Here is a 16,952-nt window from a genome sequence, read left to right as displayed (position 1 = left end):
ACCGTGCACCTCAAAACGAACATAAAGTCGCACACACTGATTTTGCGTGAGGACTGAAAATAAGTGAAATGGGTCAACCTAGCCGAACTTGACTTTTTCATATTTTCTGAAAGAGTGGGTCTTCTTTTACATTATGCTAAAATTTGGTATAATAAAACCGGCAGGAAAGTGTGTTTTTTTAGCAGTTTATCTCAAACATTTTTGGTAGAATAGTGTGATTAGGTGTGTCTTTAGAATCCCTTTTTCATTTCTGAAAAACCTTGTCCACACTCTTCACTTTCAACTCTAATAACTTTTGAAAGGATAGTGCTACTGCTTTGAAAGTTGGCATTAATTATGGACAGAATGTGTTAATAAGGCATATTTAATTTCAGATTAATTTGATAATCCATTCATTGTTGTTACTCTGGTGGTTTACTTCCTGTTTTTTGTCCCATTCATCGCACAGCCAGCACGGTTTGGTAAAGATTAAGCGCTTGAATAGACACTGTACTTCAGAGCCACTTTTCTCAGTTCACACTTTTCCTGAGTTTGCGCTTTCTTTCCAATATTTAGATTCCATTTGATTTGAGTTATACATCATTTTAAAGCTTAAAGTCTGCTCTTTCAGAATATGACCTTAACTAAAAATTCATGTCTGGCGACTTTTTGTTTGTTTTGAGGTGCAGGGTCACATTTATACTTGGCCATGATGAATATGAGCTCCTTTCAGATGGGATTTTTTTTTTGACTTCTTGGAACTGTCAGGGTTTCCACAGAAAGACCAACCATCTCAGTCCTTGATCCATATCTAGATATAGATCAAGTCTTTTAATTGCCACCATTTTTATTTGAGTTTTTCATTATGTCCATAAGCAATTACTGGTAGTGCATGTAATTGCTAAATGTGAACCGAAAAGGACAGTTGTACTTTTGTATTGTTACATTCTGCGTTGTGATGATATGTTTATAGTTTTTATATGTAATGCATGTAATGCATCTTATGACACAAATTAAAAACCATCGAAAGGCCATATTCTTCAATGGAATGGATAAAGAGCACACATTTTTACTTTCTAAATGAGGAATATTTATCAACACGAAGACTTTTCCCTCTGTCTTCTGCTACTGTATGGCATAAATGCTGAAGGGTGTATATGGTATCATCTTTTGTGATTTCCTATAATACACTGCACTGGTTATTTTCATTATATTGGTATACTTGGAGTGAATACCAAAAAGTAACATCAAAGGAGAGAGAGAGAGAGAGAGAGAGAGGAGAAAAAATGGTGCATTTGTGTGGATAATCTCTGGTTGGTGCACCCGCATTTTGTATTCATGGCATCCACACACGTGAGTTGAGAGTTAGATTGATGGACTTTTCAATGAGAGGATCAAAGCCATCATATTAATAGGGAGTGATGGCTCAAAAGAAACAGGACCATTGTCGAGGGAGGAATGTAGATGGGGGGAGTTGACAAGTAGATACAGGAGGGAGATTGAAAAGGAAAAATCAGAAACACCACAAGAATGATCAATGTGTCTTGAGGCAGTACGTACAGTATATTACAGAAGGCATCGGAGGGTTTGGGGTCGGGGAGCGGAATGGGCGGAGGTTCAAATCAAATACAAAGCTGTGAATGAATGCTACCTCTTCTCTTTGCCCAGAGGTATTTAAGCCAGTGTAAGAGGCTATTGGAGGCTATTTGAAAAGCTCACCATTCCATTCATAGTTCACAGTGGTGGTTGAACCCCCCTCTCTCTCTTCCCCCTCGCCCCTCGTCTCCCTCTCTTCCTCCTCCTCCTCCTCCTCCCTCAGTGGTTTGATGGGGGATCAGACCCTTTTGGTGTGATCCTCCGGACCCTCTGGTATGTCAGAAGGGGTTTGAAGCTGGCGAGCCGCCTGCCCCTCTTAAATGTCAGCTCCTCAATTATCCCACCAGCTGCATTACCTCCGATGCCCGCAGTGTGTATCCAGGTCGCGGCGCACGTGCTACCGGTGCATGCTGGGGGGATTTCTCAATTTTTTTTTATGTTGTTTTCTCTCGGCAGATGGAGCTTGTTCCTCTTTCCACGTGCTCGTTTATTTGATTGCGGCTTTGGATTTGATAAACCTTTGATTCCTAATAAATTTGTTGTGTAGGATTTTGAGACAACCTTCCCCTCATCCTCAAAAACTTTTCTGTGCAAAGCTTTGTGCAACTGAAGAAGTGGACTTAGCATTTTTAGCAGAGTGTGATAAAATCATTTGAAAGTTGCAATCAATTCATATTCCATAAAAATGCCAGTTGACTAGGGGTGGCAAACTGTATGAATTCCTAAAGTGACAACAGACGACTGGAGGTGATTTCAGTGAAGACTTAAACCTGAGGCATCTGTGTGTTTTTGGAACTTAAGATATAATGTTTCTCAAGTTGAAAAAAAACAAAAAAAACAAAAAAAACAAGAAACCCGGCCATATCAATTTTGAGTGTGTATAATTTGATGGCCTGAATTGGTTGTCAACCATTTGAATTTTCTGTCTGAACTTGATTTTTTCATATGTTGAGAAATGCTTTCTTTTTTTAGAACAGTTTTGAGGAAAGCAAAACTTTGGCTTTTATGCTAATTATATTGTTTTCCATGAACTTCAATCTGTTTGCAAACCACTGTGGTGTGACTACAAGACTTTATTTTCTAGGAAAGGTGACTCAAGTTGTTTTACTCCATGGCAAACAAACAGATGGTCATAGTGTTTGTCTCTCTTGTGTGCAGTTCAAAGCAGAAACAATGATAATTCAAAAATACTGTAGAGACCCCGTGTGCTAAAAAAATTCAAATTGTCCATAATGATTTTGACCTACATCTGTGCATATGTGACCCGCTACAACAAAAGGATCCTAAAGTCGCTGATGGCTAAGCCGAGAAAATTGAGTTTGAAGTCAGATCATCAAAATTAGTCAAAACTATCAGATTTCTGTTTTTGGCATAATTTTGTAGTCCAATGTATTGTCTAACATCTGCCGAAATTTTGAAGCTAAATAATGGAAGGAAAACCAAGAAAATAACGTCTTTCTGGGCCATGATTTTTTCCGACTTTGAACGGAACAGAAACGTGTCTGAAGATGTGGATTTAGCGCTGCAGCTAGACCCTGCCCCTAGCAATGAGGAAATGATCTTATTGGTCAGTGCATGACATCGTGGTTACTGATTGGTCATGCTAGACCGCTGGCGCTAAGCTTGAATGAACATCCCGGAGGTTGCTAGGAGCGTACCTTCTATTGTCAAGCGGTGAAAGCTGTCTTGCCTCTCCTTGATCATGATAGCGTGGGAAGGAAAACTTTGAAGGCGTTTTTCTCCAAACGCTAATTTCCTAAACCACTCAACATGCGCTAACAAAATCATGGATATCGCCACAACCGAGTACTTTTATGATCCGTGTAATATACGAAATTAAAGTGGAAGAGTAAGGGAGTAATGTCATGTCATTTTCAGAAAATTGTCCTCCCCCGACTTTAGGATCCTTTTGTTGTAGTGGGTCACTTATTGTACGAGGAATTTGCTTGATCTTCAATATTTTGTTCTTGAGAAAGTTTCTGTTTGTCCAAACTGTCCTTTCATTTGTTGCAATTATTTTTCTTCCAATGTTATGAAGGTGACTTTTTGATAATTCACCAAAAATACTTGCAGGAAAGATACAAGTATGATACATATTGGAAATGAATTTTTCACATAGATTCCTGAACTCATAACTCATTACACTGTATCTGCATGGCTGATCATGTTCACTTTGTTTTTCTATTTGATGATTCCTTTCTTCTTTAAGACAGATTTTGAAAGAGATTTCTTAGAAGTGGATAGCTCTAGAAACATTTCAACTATTCACATTCCCCAGAATCAGATGTCATGTGTATGAAGCAAGTTAGTCCCATTCAAAATCACTGATTTCCCCACTTAATCCAGTAATGCCATTCATGTATTTTGAGCTCAGATGTGGCAGGTTTTCATAGTCAGTGGTTTTATATTCGATTTCAATTGCATTTGATATGAATAATTTTCAGTATAAAACCCACAACCAGCACCAGTATACTAATCTGAGTTGCCGTTGTTGTATTTTTAACCAGAGGTGTCAATAATTGCAAAATAACACATTTGAAAAATGCTATCTAGATTCATGAATAGGGAATGAGTAAAAATGAAATGTTAATTTCGTGTAAAACTCAGAAGAAACAATGTCTTTTCCCCGCATGCATTTTTATTGAAAGCAGTAGCCTTGTTTGTGAAAGAGAAAACGCTGTATGTACAGTATTATTTGCATTTGGCAGTATCAAAAGCTTGTGTAAGATCATGATGCTATTGCTCCTACAATGGTAGTAAATGAAAGCTGTTCTTGTGCCCCATATCTAGGGCAGATCAATTGTGTGTAGATTCAGTCTTTCATTCAAAGCCCACATACTGATATATGTACACACACAGTGAAGACATTGGTACTGAGTGAGGAGAAGCCCTGTAGTCTGAATAATTTTGTTACCATAGCAACTTTCATCTGTAGTTCACGTCTTTGTATACTTATTGGTTTGCACAGTGTTATTTATTCATATACATGTATATATATTTTTTAAATAAATATTGGTGAAATGTATCCACACTATGTATTTTAAAATGAAAACAAACTTTTGAGGGTCGTGTAAAAGGTGTTTGGTGGTAAATGTGTTGCAGCCATTTTTTAGAAGTTATCAGGGAATCCAATCAGGGGATTATGTTCAATTCCCTTTCACTGAGCTACGTGTAAATTAGCCTCAGCCAAAGGAATAGAGAGAAATTTCAGAGATATCCAAAGCCTTGTGTCATTTGTTGTTTCTGGATGACAAAGATGTTTATTTTTGAGTAGACGCATTGAAATGTAATGGTTTGTTCAAATGTTTTTTTTTGTTTTTTTTTTCATTCAGTATTTATTGGTAAAAAGCAAATGCCATTTACAGCAAAGAAAAAAAAATCAATCAAATTACAGAATCACATAATAAAAAAGTGCAGCAAAACAAAGTGGATACTTAAAATATCACATATCAAATATGACAAAAATACCTTGTAAAAAAAGAATACAGTTCAAATGAAATGTCAAACCTCCATTTTTGAAAATGAATACCAAGTTTGCCTTTCTTTTTAGAAATTCTATATTCTATTTCTTTATTATTATTTAAGTAAGTCTGGAAAGATTCCAAAGTAGGGGTTTTATTCTGGAATTTACAGACATATATGAAATACTTTACAGATAAAAAAATATATGATATGTAAGAGTCTCCATAGAGACCGAACATCTTCTCAAAATTAGAAAATATATAATTTTTCTTTTCCTTGTGATTTATAATATCTATTATCTTTTGCCATAAAGTTCAAATGTTGGTTGCATCCCCTCAGGATCACAATACACACGATACGTACACACTGTACTCTTCTTGATGCAGAACTGACTACTGTTCTTGTTTAAATGAGCAAATGATGCCATATATCAGTAAAAGGACAACTATATAAAAGTTGAAAATTTTTTCTTACTAGTTCATGTTAGGCCAAGTTTAGAAGATGTTGCTCGTATACATGGATGTAGGTTTGCAGATTAACAGTTTTTTTGTTGTTGAATACATACTTTCATATCCAAAGTCCAGTTATGTATCATGTATTTTCATGTTTGTGATGGTTCTGTGAAGTAAACTTCCTCAATTTGTAAAGATTTCCACACTGTCTGTGGTTATCCCGCCTGTATCAGAAGGAGTGAAGATAGACCATTAAACTGCTGTACCCTGTTTCTGTGTTGCCTCGGACAGGTGCGACGATCCAGATCGCTAACCCGGGCGATGGTGTGCAGGGTATTCAGACCCTGACCATGACCAACTCTGGCGGGTCCGGCATTGTCCAGTCTATCCAGACGCAGGATGGCCAGCAGTTCTTTGTGCCAGCGGCTACTGGTAAGTTTGCGTCGTCGCAAGCAGCACAATGACAGGTGTCAATCTTCATAACTCCCTCGCTCTCTATATAACTTGCTATGCATTTGTGTCAGTCGCTGAAAAGGGTATGGGTATGTCTTTGATAGACACATGGCATTATCAGCGTTTTAAAAAAAAAAGAATAAGGTGTGTTTTTCTTTCTCTTTTTTGCCATATGGTAGTTCTCTTTCAGAAAACAGGTTTTTGACTTTCAGGGAGAAAGATTTAAAAGATTAGAATTAAGATTACTACTACAGTGTAGGCATTGTGGATGAAGTACAGTTACCATAAATCAGAATTCTTTGTTGTATTTCAGGGCAGATTATGTTTTGGTTATTTTCTGGCAAATGAAGTGAGCATTTATTCAAGATGCCATTGTAGGGTTTTATTCTTGGCATCATAACTAAATACTGAACTTCAGGGTTTGTTTTATGGATGTGATGCCATTTATGGGTGCAGATTGGATGTGCTGTAATACGTCATGTACATCTTTTTGTCAGGTGTGCGTTTGGACGTGACTAGATAGCACATTTGACTTTAGAGTGGCAGCCTATACCTGTAGCTCCCTGAATTGCGTTACTGCATTCAGTTTATGCGCTACTAAATGGTTATAAACTTGAAAACATATGGTGTAAGTAATTTGTGATGTAATAGGTGATCCTGCATAAGGATTTTGAATAGGCCATCTTATGCCTTTGTCACAAGACACAACGTTACAGTTCATGAGGTTCCTACTTCATGTCTCAGACAAAAGGATTCAATCTGTGCAATCTTGTTTCTGCCCCATACAGCGGTAAACATAGCTCGTCTAGGTGACGTCCAGGCCTACCAGATCAGGCCGGCCACATCGTTACCGCAGGGCGTCGTCATGACAGCGCCGGCCAACATCCAGCAGCAGGCTGTTCTCGCCGAGGAGGCGGGGAGGAAACGGGAGCTGAGACTGATGAAGAACAGGTTCGTTGCATGGGATGAGAAGTGAGAGAGAGAGAGAGAGTAATACAGTGCACTCCCATTATAACGGTCGCAAGTAAAACAAAATTCTCATTGGAAAGAAATAAAAATTCAGTCCCATAGTTACCACGTTTATTTCTTTTGATACTCACTATACTGTTCGGCTAGGATGAAATTTTGATATATCGAAAGAAAACTGCTGGTCCCTAAGACTTTGTTGTAAGAGGGTTGCCTGTACTGAATAATGAACTTAGGATGCAATATCACTGATGCAAGAATTGTCTTTATCGTACCCGTAAGTATCAGTATGTATGTCTACATTCATATTGTGTTCATTGTATGGTGGTGTGAAGGTATCATGTTCGTGTCTGTGTATAGATTTTCTAATTATTTTTTACTGAGACTGGTGTGGTTGGAATGCACTTTTAAATGGTGACGTTTATTTACTGGGTAGTAATTTTTTTTATTTTCCAGTATGCTAGATGACATGCATGGTGGCATGGCAAGTTGAGAGGTATACTGTCAACCTTGCCTAAGCGGAATCTATTTTGACGGAAGAAATAGCTTAGACTTAGAGAAAAGTTGACTTATGAGGGATTAAAATCAGTAGAGTATAAAGAGAAGAGGACTTGAAAATACCTTTGACCTAGGCGATTATTCGACTTATGTGAGGTTGACCTAAGCAAGGTTGACTCTAATACCCCGTTCAGAGTCCCACTTAGTCTAGCACAACCTCTAGAGGTTGTGCTGTGATCACGCCAGACGATGGGGACTCTGAACGGTCTCGGCGTAAGCATCTAGCACAAGTCTGGAGTGAGTCTGGCACGAGTCTGGCGTGAATGTCGTGCTAGACAGCCTAGCACGAGTCTAGCACAACTTCTAGAGGTTGTGCTGTGTTCACGCCAGACGAGGGGACTCTGAACGGTCTCGACACAAACACGGCGTGAACATAGTCTGGTTTTCAGACTCTTTGCCAACTGTACTCCTTTAAAAAAAGGAACCCTCCACAGATTTTGTTGCCGCCCTTATTGAAGTCACCGTTTTTGTCAAAGGACAAGGCCCATCAGCTTAACCTGCTACTTCTTTTGTTGTTTTACTGAAATATTCTGAAAAAGGAAATTAGTGTGAGAAAATGGTCTGAAAACCAGACTAGCGTAAACACAGCACACACTTCCAGTGACCAGCACTGTTTGTGGTGGAAAAAAATACCCTTCCATTGATTTCCATAGAAATGTATGCGGACCTCACTCTAGACAACAAGGGGACTCTGAACGGGGGTCTCTGTTACCACCCACTCTGTTTGTATAAAAAATATCTAGTTTTCATGTAGCATGTCCTCAGAGACTCCAACTCTCCTGTTTTCTACGGGAGATCTCCCGCTGAAAACCCATTTTTGCAAAATCTCCCGTTCTCCCATTTGAGATTTAATTTCTCCTGCCCTGGCTCAATGTCTCCCCTTGGAAAGGATTTCTTACTTATTGCTATCGTATGTTGCAAAAATAAGCCTTAGATAGCACCAGAGAGCATCTGTAACCCTAGGAACTTCGCGCTTCGCACACATAAACTTGGAGTCTCCTGTTTGCTAGGGGTTTCAGGCGGGAGAATCTCCAGATCAGAAGGGGCTTCGGGTTGGAGTCTCTGTGTCCTCCCGAGGTCCTCTAGACAGGGGGACTCTGAACGGGGTATATGTCTGTTTCAAATGCAGGATTTAACCACTTTCTGATAACCTTTCGTTATTCCGGTTCTTGACCACAGAGAGGCAGCCAAAGAGTGTAGGAGGAAGAAGAAGGAGTACATCAAGTGTCTTGAGAACCGGGTGGCGGTCCTGGAGAACCAGAACAAGACCTTAATAGAGGAGCTGAAATCACTCAAGGAGCTCTACTGTCACAAGTCTGACTAGGCAGGTGAGTCCGACGCACACCGACGCAGTCCGGTCTGTCGTTTTGGGTGAACGCACTATAATGTATTCGTCATCGCTATGGGAACTGCCTGCCCTTGAAAGCCAACTAATCAGAACTCGTCCAAACATTTGGCATAGGTATACTGTAAAACACGATATTTTCGCGGCATGAAATTTTTGCGAATGGGAGCTGACGGCCAAAATTTGCAGCATGACATTTTCGCGAGTTGCCTCTAACATTCAGTGCATATAGTATAGGCAAGATATTTATCATGCATTTTAATTTCGCGAAACTTGGCTCTCAAGAAATTCGCAAAATTAAAATGCACGTGAACATTCCTCGTTTTACAGTAATCAGTCTTCAACAGGAGTGTAATGGAATCGGGGTGCAGTTGGTTGGTTGGTTGGTCTGTTACAAATGTGAATCGAACTACTTCACTTTCAAGTGACACAAACAAAATTTACCGCACATGTTGAGGTCGCTATGAAGTTGCGCAAGACACATTTTTCAACAGTAATGGAAAGTGCAATTCCATGGTCACAGTGCATTATGGTCCCCAAAATAACATGTCAGTTACTGTCTACTATTTTGGCAGTGTGCCAGTACAGAAGTGTTGGGTGGAAGTATTATCACCTTCAGTGATATTTCTGATTTTACCTATATTTTTAACTTACATTTGCATTTATCTCAAACAAGTATCTTTGCTCCTCACAAAGTTTGTAGTAGTTTCAAGCATGCGAAAATTGCTCAGTAAAACAGTAACTAGCAGCTACTTAAGTGATTGTTCATTTTACTTCTGTGTCTCCCATCCAGGTGAATGCAGAGTGAATACCACGGAGTGTTTACTGAAGAAAGCCCATTGCAAACCAGAGAGCACAGGTTATTTTTTTGACCGAGCACCGTGTTTCTACCTTCCGCGCAGACGCCGCAGACGACTGCCAGACTCTCGCACTGTCGATGCGTCAGGAGGGGGAGTGGCTTCCGTTTGTCGTCTGGCTCGGCAGTCAGCTGGGAGAGGGCTCGAAAGGAGAGATTGAGAGAAAGAGAGCGAGTGGGAGAGAAAGAGAGAAAGGAAGTGATGGTTAAAGCTGTGTCTATGCCTTGTGCAGATATCGTATTTTACGACTATGAATATCTCTCTGTGTTGTCACACCCCGGCTTTACTGCACAGAAAATGCCCCTACCCTTTGAAAACATGACGGACAGTCACATAAACATGAACACCGCACCTAAGCGCAGCGCTTGTAAAAAGCCGGTGTGAAGGAATTCCGTCAGGATTTTAGAACATTGCTCAGCTTGCGCCAAACAGGACATGAATTGCAAAGCAAGCATATTTTATTGTGTAAATATATAAGTAATTTGATTCTGCTCATGAGCACTGAGCACATGACCGGATTTAAGTGAGAGCATTCTGCAATGACTTCGCCTTTTGAGTGAGGCTCGGTGACATGTGTCTGTTGCAACTGTATGAGGTCAAATTGTCAATATTTTTTTACGCCAATGTTGTGATTCTGCCCTTTTCGTTTGAGGAGTCAAGTTTTGCCCATTAGGGTACACTGTTGCATGGACAGTCAACCCACAGTTCTCCGCTCTGTGTGAACTCTGAACTACAAAATGATCGGTCGTGTATGGCAAGTTCTGGTGAACATCTTTTGTTGTGATGTACCTCAGTATGTGAGGATGTGTGATACAGCTTTTATCCTCAAAAGCATCCAGAAATGTATCTTTATGATGAGGTTTTCATGAATCTCAAGTGGGTTAGAGCAAAATACACTCACTTACACTTACACTTTGGTTTGTCAGACTGAATTTCAAAAGGGTTTTACGAAAAAAAAAGAAGAATTTCTAAAGGGATCACATGTTTAAGAACACAGTACAGATATTTTCTTATTTGGTCGCGATTATGAAAATTCTCTACCAAGGCCGTACACCCTTCCCCTCTAAAAACATTTTACTGTTGGGGTGAAGAAAAGTGCTCATGCCTACCAATACTTGATTATGAAATACTGGGTCACTTTCATAAAGCTTGCCCAATTCTTTGCGACGGCCTTTGCGTATCATTCATGTAAAAGGGTATTAATGTAAAAGAAAATCTCCCCAACATTTCTGGAATTCCACCAGGTCTTCAGACACTGATTGCTGTTCACATTTGAGCCAAGGTGGTGTTGCTAGCTCTTTCTAATGACCTTTGACCTTTTATTTTTGTACTTTCCTTCTATTCATTTGCACAGTATGATACATCTAATGACAAATATTCATTTGATCTAATTTTGTGTTATCAATTCCAGCACCACGATGGTGTAAGCAAAAATTTAAAAAAAAAGTGATGTGCATTTGATCTTTCTGTATGTTTGTCTTGCCATGAATTTTGTACTGTAACATATGCATACATATGTAACTTTGAACTTGGTATTTCTCTCAGAATTTTCTATTCCAGTTAATGTTCATGCATATCTCATGGTGTTTTCTCAGTGTTCTGTGAGCTTTTGAAGGGTACTTGGATGGATGAATCTTTAATTTAAAAGGATGATATTGTATATACTTTTGTTTTCCCTTTTTTGTTTGTATCTGGCAGCTCATGTTTTGTTGTGAGCTTGTGGTTGTACTATATTCTTTTTTGATGACCTCAGAAGGTGGTTGTAATCACGCCATTGAGGTGTAGATAGACACCTTCCGACATGAATTGTATTTGGCATAGCTACTATGAACTACAACCGAGTATCTTGTGTCATGAAATACATCTCAGACCCATCACCCATTAATTTTTACTTAACACTACTGGAATAGATTGAAATAGAGACATTCATGGTACACATATTACACTACACTTGTGGTAACGGTACATACATATATATTCTGATGCAGTTATCTTCATTTATTAAACAAAGGGACAGTTGAATGATGTTGCATTGTTTATGGGAAGCCACCTGATTTTGTATCTACCCTTCTCATTTAATGGTAGCGATGACCCCAAACCGACTCCCTGGCGCGTTTTAACAGAGAATGTTATTTTCCATTCAGCGGCTGCTATCATCTGGGCTTTCATGCCCTCCTTCATGGTTACTAACCTAATATCACCCGGCAGCATCCCTTGTAGTTGATTCAGCCTCCCTTTCACCGCTCCTCCCTGTTCAGAGAATGCTCTTTGAAGAGCTTCGTTTAATAATGTTTGATGTCCATGTACAAATTTTTTATTGTGCCTTTTCTTTTTATGTGTTCACACTTACAAGACATGTACATATATTCTTTTTAGGACCTGTCTCTCATCTAGACACTCAACTTGTATGCCCAATTTCTTGTGGTCAAGTTCAGTGTGTTTCTCTTCTTTTCTATTGCTAGGTCTACAGCAGGCAGATAAAAATCAGCATCAGAGCTTATGAAGTGGTCACAGATTTTTATAGATGTGGGACTGTTAACCGAGGAGGAAGGGTATTAACAGCTTCTCTAAAAACTGCCTGAATTAGAATTCATGGAGGGCGAATGGAGAGTGGTTCTTGATCAAGTTTCTCTTACTTGCTGCTGTACATATTTCATATTCTCACAGAGAGAAACTGCAAGACTGGTAGCTTGCTGGGCAAGCAGAGGCATATGCCGTTGAATCTGGAGTCATGCCCCCTTACTTGGCAGACTCTCGTTAAAAAGGTGTTGATGGAGCCCTTTAAACTGATCGCTCTTACTCAGAATGAAGGAATTGAAATATATCATTGCTACACAGTTGGAAAATTCATATCTTTATAATGAGAACGTCTTTATATGCATATATGTGAAGCTTAATTAAGGAGTGTACAATGTATGACTTTGAATAACACTGTTACTTTGGTGAAATATGTATTTGACGTATACAATGTGTTCTGATTTTACTCTGTGACTTTTTTTTTGTCACTTGACAAATTTGTACTATCGTATACCTTCTAGGTCTTTTATTTGAGTTTTTATACGAGTAATTGGCAATTTTAATTTGGAAACATTTACTGTAACTCTTGGCATATATTTTTTTCTACAGTGGATGAGATGAGCACATGTCCAGAGCTTAAGACACGAGAAATAAAAGAATTGTTGACCATGCACCTCATATTCAATCATCACTCGATGGATTTGTCATTACCATGAATCAAACTGAGCTTGCTGTAAAGTATGAACCTATGCACCTACAGTATGTCTAAATTTGCTGGAAATACACTGTACCACACACACAAACACACACAAAAGAGCTTTGGAAAATGCTGTAATATACACTGCATGTTTTCATGCATTTTTCTTGGAAAATTCTAGTCATGATATGATGTTGTAATTTGTAATTTTCTAAGCTAATAGTTATATTATGAATATTCTTATACTGGGAATGAAAAGATTTAAAAAAATATGAAAATCATGTTAGTGTGTATGTGTTTTTGTTGAAATCCCACAGTTGAAATGTTCTCAGAGTTCATGCGCTTCAAAATGTCTTCGCCCAACTGGACACAGACCTGGTACAATGCTGTAAAAGTGGATATTTTCGCGCCAAGTAATTGTTTGCGCTCTGCCACCTCAGATAAATTTTGCATGTTTTTAATTCCGTGGAATCAAGATGTGACACAGTGGTACATGTAACAAGCAAAAATATTCACATGGCTTTATTTTTCATGTTAGTTTCTGGTAGCGCAAAATGCGTGAAAATTTCCACTTCAACAGTACTTTTGGAAATGTCGGTGCTAAATGAATATGAGTACCAAACACATGTTCTGGAACAAATGTACAAGGGAAGCTAGGTGTATTATGAACAGGGAAAGGTACAATTAATTTCTAGTACTACTAGTGAAATCAGTTTGTTTTATTACGATTTGGTTGTACACTATCTGAGGTCGAAAAACAATACAAGACTGAGAAACTTTGAACTCTGAACCTTTGGGCGAGAAAACTTTCAATATCAGTAATCTCTATTAATGAGTCCACTGTAGCGTCTTTGCCTGGCACAACGAAGCAATGAAAGCAGGAAACAAAAACACAACCCAACAAAATTGTATCTTTCCTTGAAAAAAAAAAAATTATTTCAAAATGTTGCATGACTGAAGACATAAGGCATATTATTATTGTAAATTTAGTGAGGTGTAGATGACAAAAATAATGGAAACCATGAGCTACGGTTGACAAGTGTACAATTGTACAAGTAAACTTCACTTTCTCTTAAGTCAGTCTCACAAATACAGTAGTGTGCTTAGGGGTTCTACAGTAGGCAGCCCTTCTGGGCCTTGTCTCTATGACCAGGGAAGAATGCACTGTTATTATCTTTTTTTTAAATTTCTTCCCGATGAAGAGATATTTGAAAACCTTTCCAACTCACAGACCAGATTGAGTGATGATGCAAGTTGACAGAAAACGTGTTGTATGAGGCCGAACTCTGTCAATTACTACAGTGGAACTTCATTATAAAGAGTTCGGTGTAACAAAACCTCTTGGGATGATTTTGCAGGTCGCGACGCTTTGTATTTCTTTGTTTTTGTACCTTGATATAGTGAGAAACCTGATATAACAAGGTAATTGTCATTGTTTCAGGTTCCCCTGTACTTCAGTTTGTGATCTTGTCTCTCCAATGCAAAGCAAGAATCTTTGAATCCCAAACTTCAATGGCACTGTATTTGTTTCTTGTTGACCTGGCTACTGGTTGAAACTCGTGCATCATCTTTTGTTGTTGTTGTTGAAAAGTTGTTGAATATCCCATGCAATTCATTCTTGTACAATTGCATGCAGAATGTACATATTTGGCATGCTTTCCAGTAAATGGAAAACTTCAACCACTGAACAGCGTTTCTCTACTTTGTTTTCTTGTGTCTGAGAAAGGGTAGCAAAACAGGATATGGGCTCACATGTATCCAATTACACAATAAAAGAAAGAATGTTTGCATGCATTTTGATTTCGCAAATTTCTCGAGCGCTAAGATTTAGCAAAATTAAAGTGCATGCACAAGTTCATCTACACTGTGTGCATTGAGTGCCAGTGACAATTTGTGCAAATTTCATGCCATAGAAATATCATGCTTTACAGTATGTGCATGAAATATGTACAAAAGGAAAATGGGGAGTCAGTACTTTTGTATATTAAATTGATACATGTATGAATCCATTGAAGAATCCTATTCACACAACATTCTGTCATACGACAGAAACTCATTTTAGATTCGTCCAACTCGCCAAAGAAGGAAACTTGCATTTCAGCAAGTATTCAACCCAAAGTTTGTTTCTACGTGAATGTTTTGGCAATGAATTCAAACCATATTGCACCATTTAACTTGGGACTATAAATCAGGTTACATTTTCTGTGGAAGATATGGTACAATGACGTGGGTATGGGGTAGTGTGGTGTCGTAACACATGTGGCATTCCATACCTGTACTCTAAATGAATATTGATACTGTCTGGGTGAATATCAATAATCTTTGTGAGATTTAGCTAGTGCATGAATAAAACAAACTCAAATCATCAACATTAACCCTAAAAAGACTGGGCTATTTTGGTAGCTCGAAAGACTGGGGGGGGGGGGGGGGGGGGGGCCTAAAGGGCCCCCCCCCCCCCCCCCCCCCCCCCTTAGGATCTCGGCCGTGGATCACGCGATCGCCGCGGAAATTTGCACAATGGTAGTGTACGATGTAATCTACAAGATCGTATATTTAAATTTTCCAAAATAGTCTTCTTTTATTTTATTTTGATTAATTATGCTAATTTATGCAAGAAATCAGATTTTTTGATCTAAATCAGTAAATAAAGCTCCAAAAGTGCTCATTTTTGGTCTAGATATTCTTTGTGGCATTCTTAGCAAATGTACTTGAAAAAAATTCAGTATCAAAATTAATTTCTTATTTATTTTATTGTTTTATGAATTTCTTATGTAATTCCTTGTTTTTCAACCTTTTGTTTTTGTTGTTTTTTCAGCAAAATTTGTGGCAGACCCTTTTTGAAGCATAATACTACTAAAACAAATTGATTTTAGCCATTGAGAGTAAAAATAAGCATGTTTATATGAACCATGTGATAAAACTCAATTTGTATTGACTTTGTACACAAAATCACATTTTTGAGCCATTTTCGGTCTCACGTGCATGTACAAAAAGTTATGTAACTTCAGAACCGTACCCCCGGGCGTCACAAATTTGGCGTCAAAATGTGCGGGAAACTCGAAAGAAAAAAGTCATAGAGCATCGCGGCGAGAGCATTGCGTGTTGCTGAGTAATCGCGTGAAATGTCGAGGGGGGGGCCTTTTAGGCCCCCCCCCCCCCAGTCTTTTTAGGGTTAAGGGGAACCCAAACCCAAAGAGCAATGTGGATTGAGTGAAAGCAGCAACATTAATAGAACACATCAGTGAAAGTTTGAGGAAAATCTGACAATCGATGCAAAAGTTATGAATTTTTAAAGTTTTGGTGTTGGAACCGCTTGATGAGGAGACTACTAGAGGTTATGACATATGTGTGGACAACAATATAAAGAAAATATAAAGGGAATTCCACAAAAATTCAGTTTTCTAGCATAATGAAAGAGTACTTGACTATTAAAATGGCTTTCAGAAAGCAGGGGGAATAATTGCTACACTTAACATATGTCAGTATCAAGTTAAAGAAATATGTAATTTTCATGAAAAATGAATTTTTGTGGAAATCCCTTTATATTTTCTTTAATGTTCTCCACACACGACGTCAAAACCTCTAGTAGTCTCCTCATCCAGCGGTTCCAACACCAAAACTTTTAATAAAAATTCATAACTTTTGCATTGATTGTCCAATTTTCCTCAAACTTTCACTGATGTGTCCTACTAATGTTGCTGCTTTCACTCAATCCACTTTGCTCTGGGTTTGGGTTCTCTTTAAAGTAAGGAACAACAACCTGTCACTGAGATACATATTAAGCACCAAAATTCAATTTACTAGATCAGTTTGATTTTAATGTTATGTCTGAACACATAATAGCAGTGATGACAACCATTATACATTTTTATTAAAAGCATTTCTTAACTAATAAATCTCACCGATATATACGCAAAATAATACAGGCAAACCCAGTGCTTGGGAACTGTGATTTCTTTTTTTGTTTCTCATTGTAGGGAAATCTGTTGGAAACAGAAAACCATGGGTTGCTACACAAATACTGTGACAAGGTTTTCAACATAGAGATAGTGGCATATGCAATGCAGAAG

The 16,952-nt window shown here is 38.4% G+C and overlaps 1 protein-coding gene across 2 annotated transcripts in view; it reads left to right on the top strand.

Moving 5' to 3' along the window:
- LOC139738360 (cAMP-responsive element modulator-like) overlaps positions 1–11,011 on the top strand; it is a 55,948-nt gene extending 44,937 nt beyond the window's left edge. For both annotated transcript variants that reach the window (XM_071648998.1, XM_071648996.1), the window contains 4 exons: positions 5,781–5,921; positions 6,731–6,893; positions 8,646–8,794; positions 9,605–11,011. In XM_071648998.1, coding sequence (XP_071505099.1) covers positions 5,781–5,921; positions 6,731–6,893; positions 8,646–8,790 — 449 coding nt within the window. In that variant the 3' untranslated portion in view covers positions 8,791–8,794; positions 9,605–11,011. The remainder of the gene's footprint in view (positions 1–5,780; positions 5,922–6,730; positions 6,894–8,645; positions 8,795–9,604) is intronic.
- Positions 11,012–16,952: the final 5,941 nt, after the last annotated feature.

The sequence above is a fragment of the Diadema antillarum genome, unplaced genomic scaffold (genome assembly GCF_040938485.1).
Source record: "Diadema antillarum isolate AM-2024a unplaced genomic scaffold, OU_Dant_1.0 seq00000738_RagTag, whole genome shotgun sequence".
NCBI lineage: Eukaryota > Metazoa > Echinodermata > Echinoidea > Diadematoida > Diadematidae > Diadema > Diadema antillarum.
This window is presented reverse-complemented; position numbering and strand designations above follow the sequence as displayed.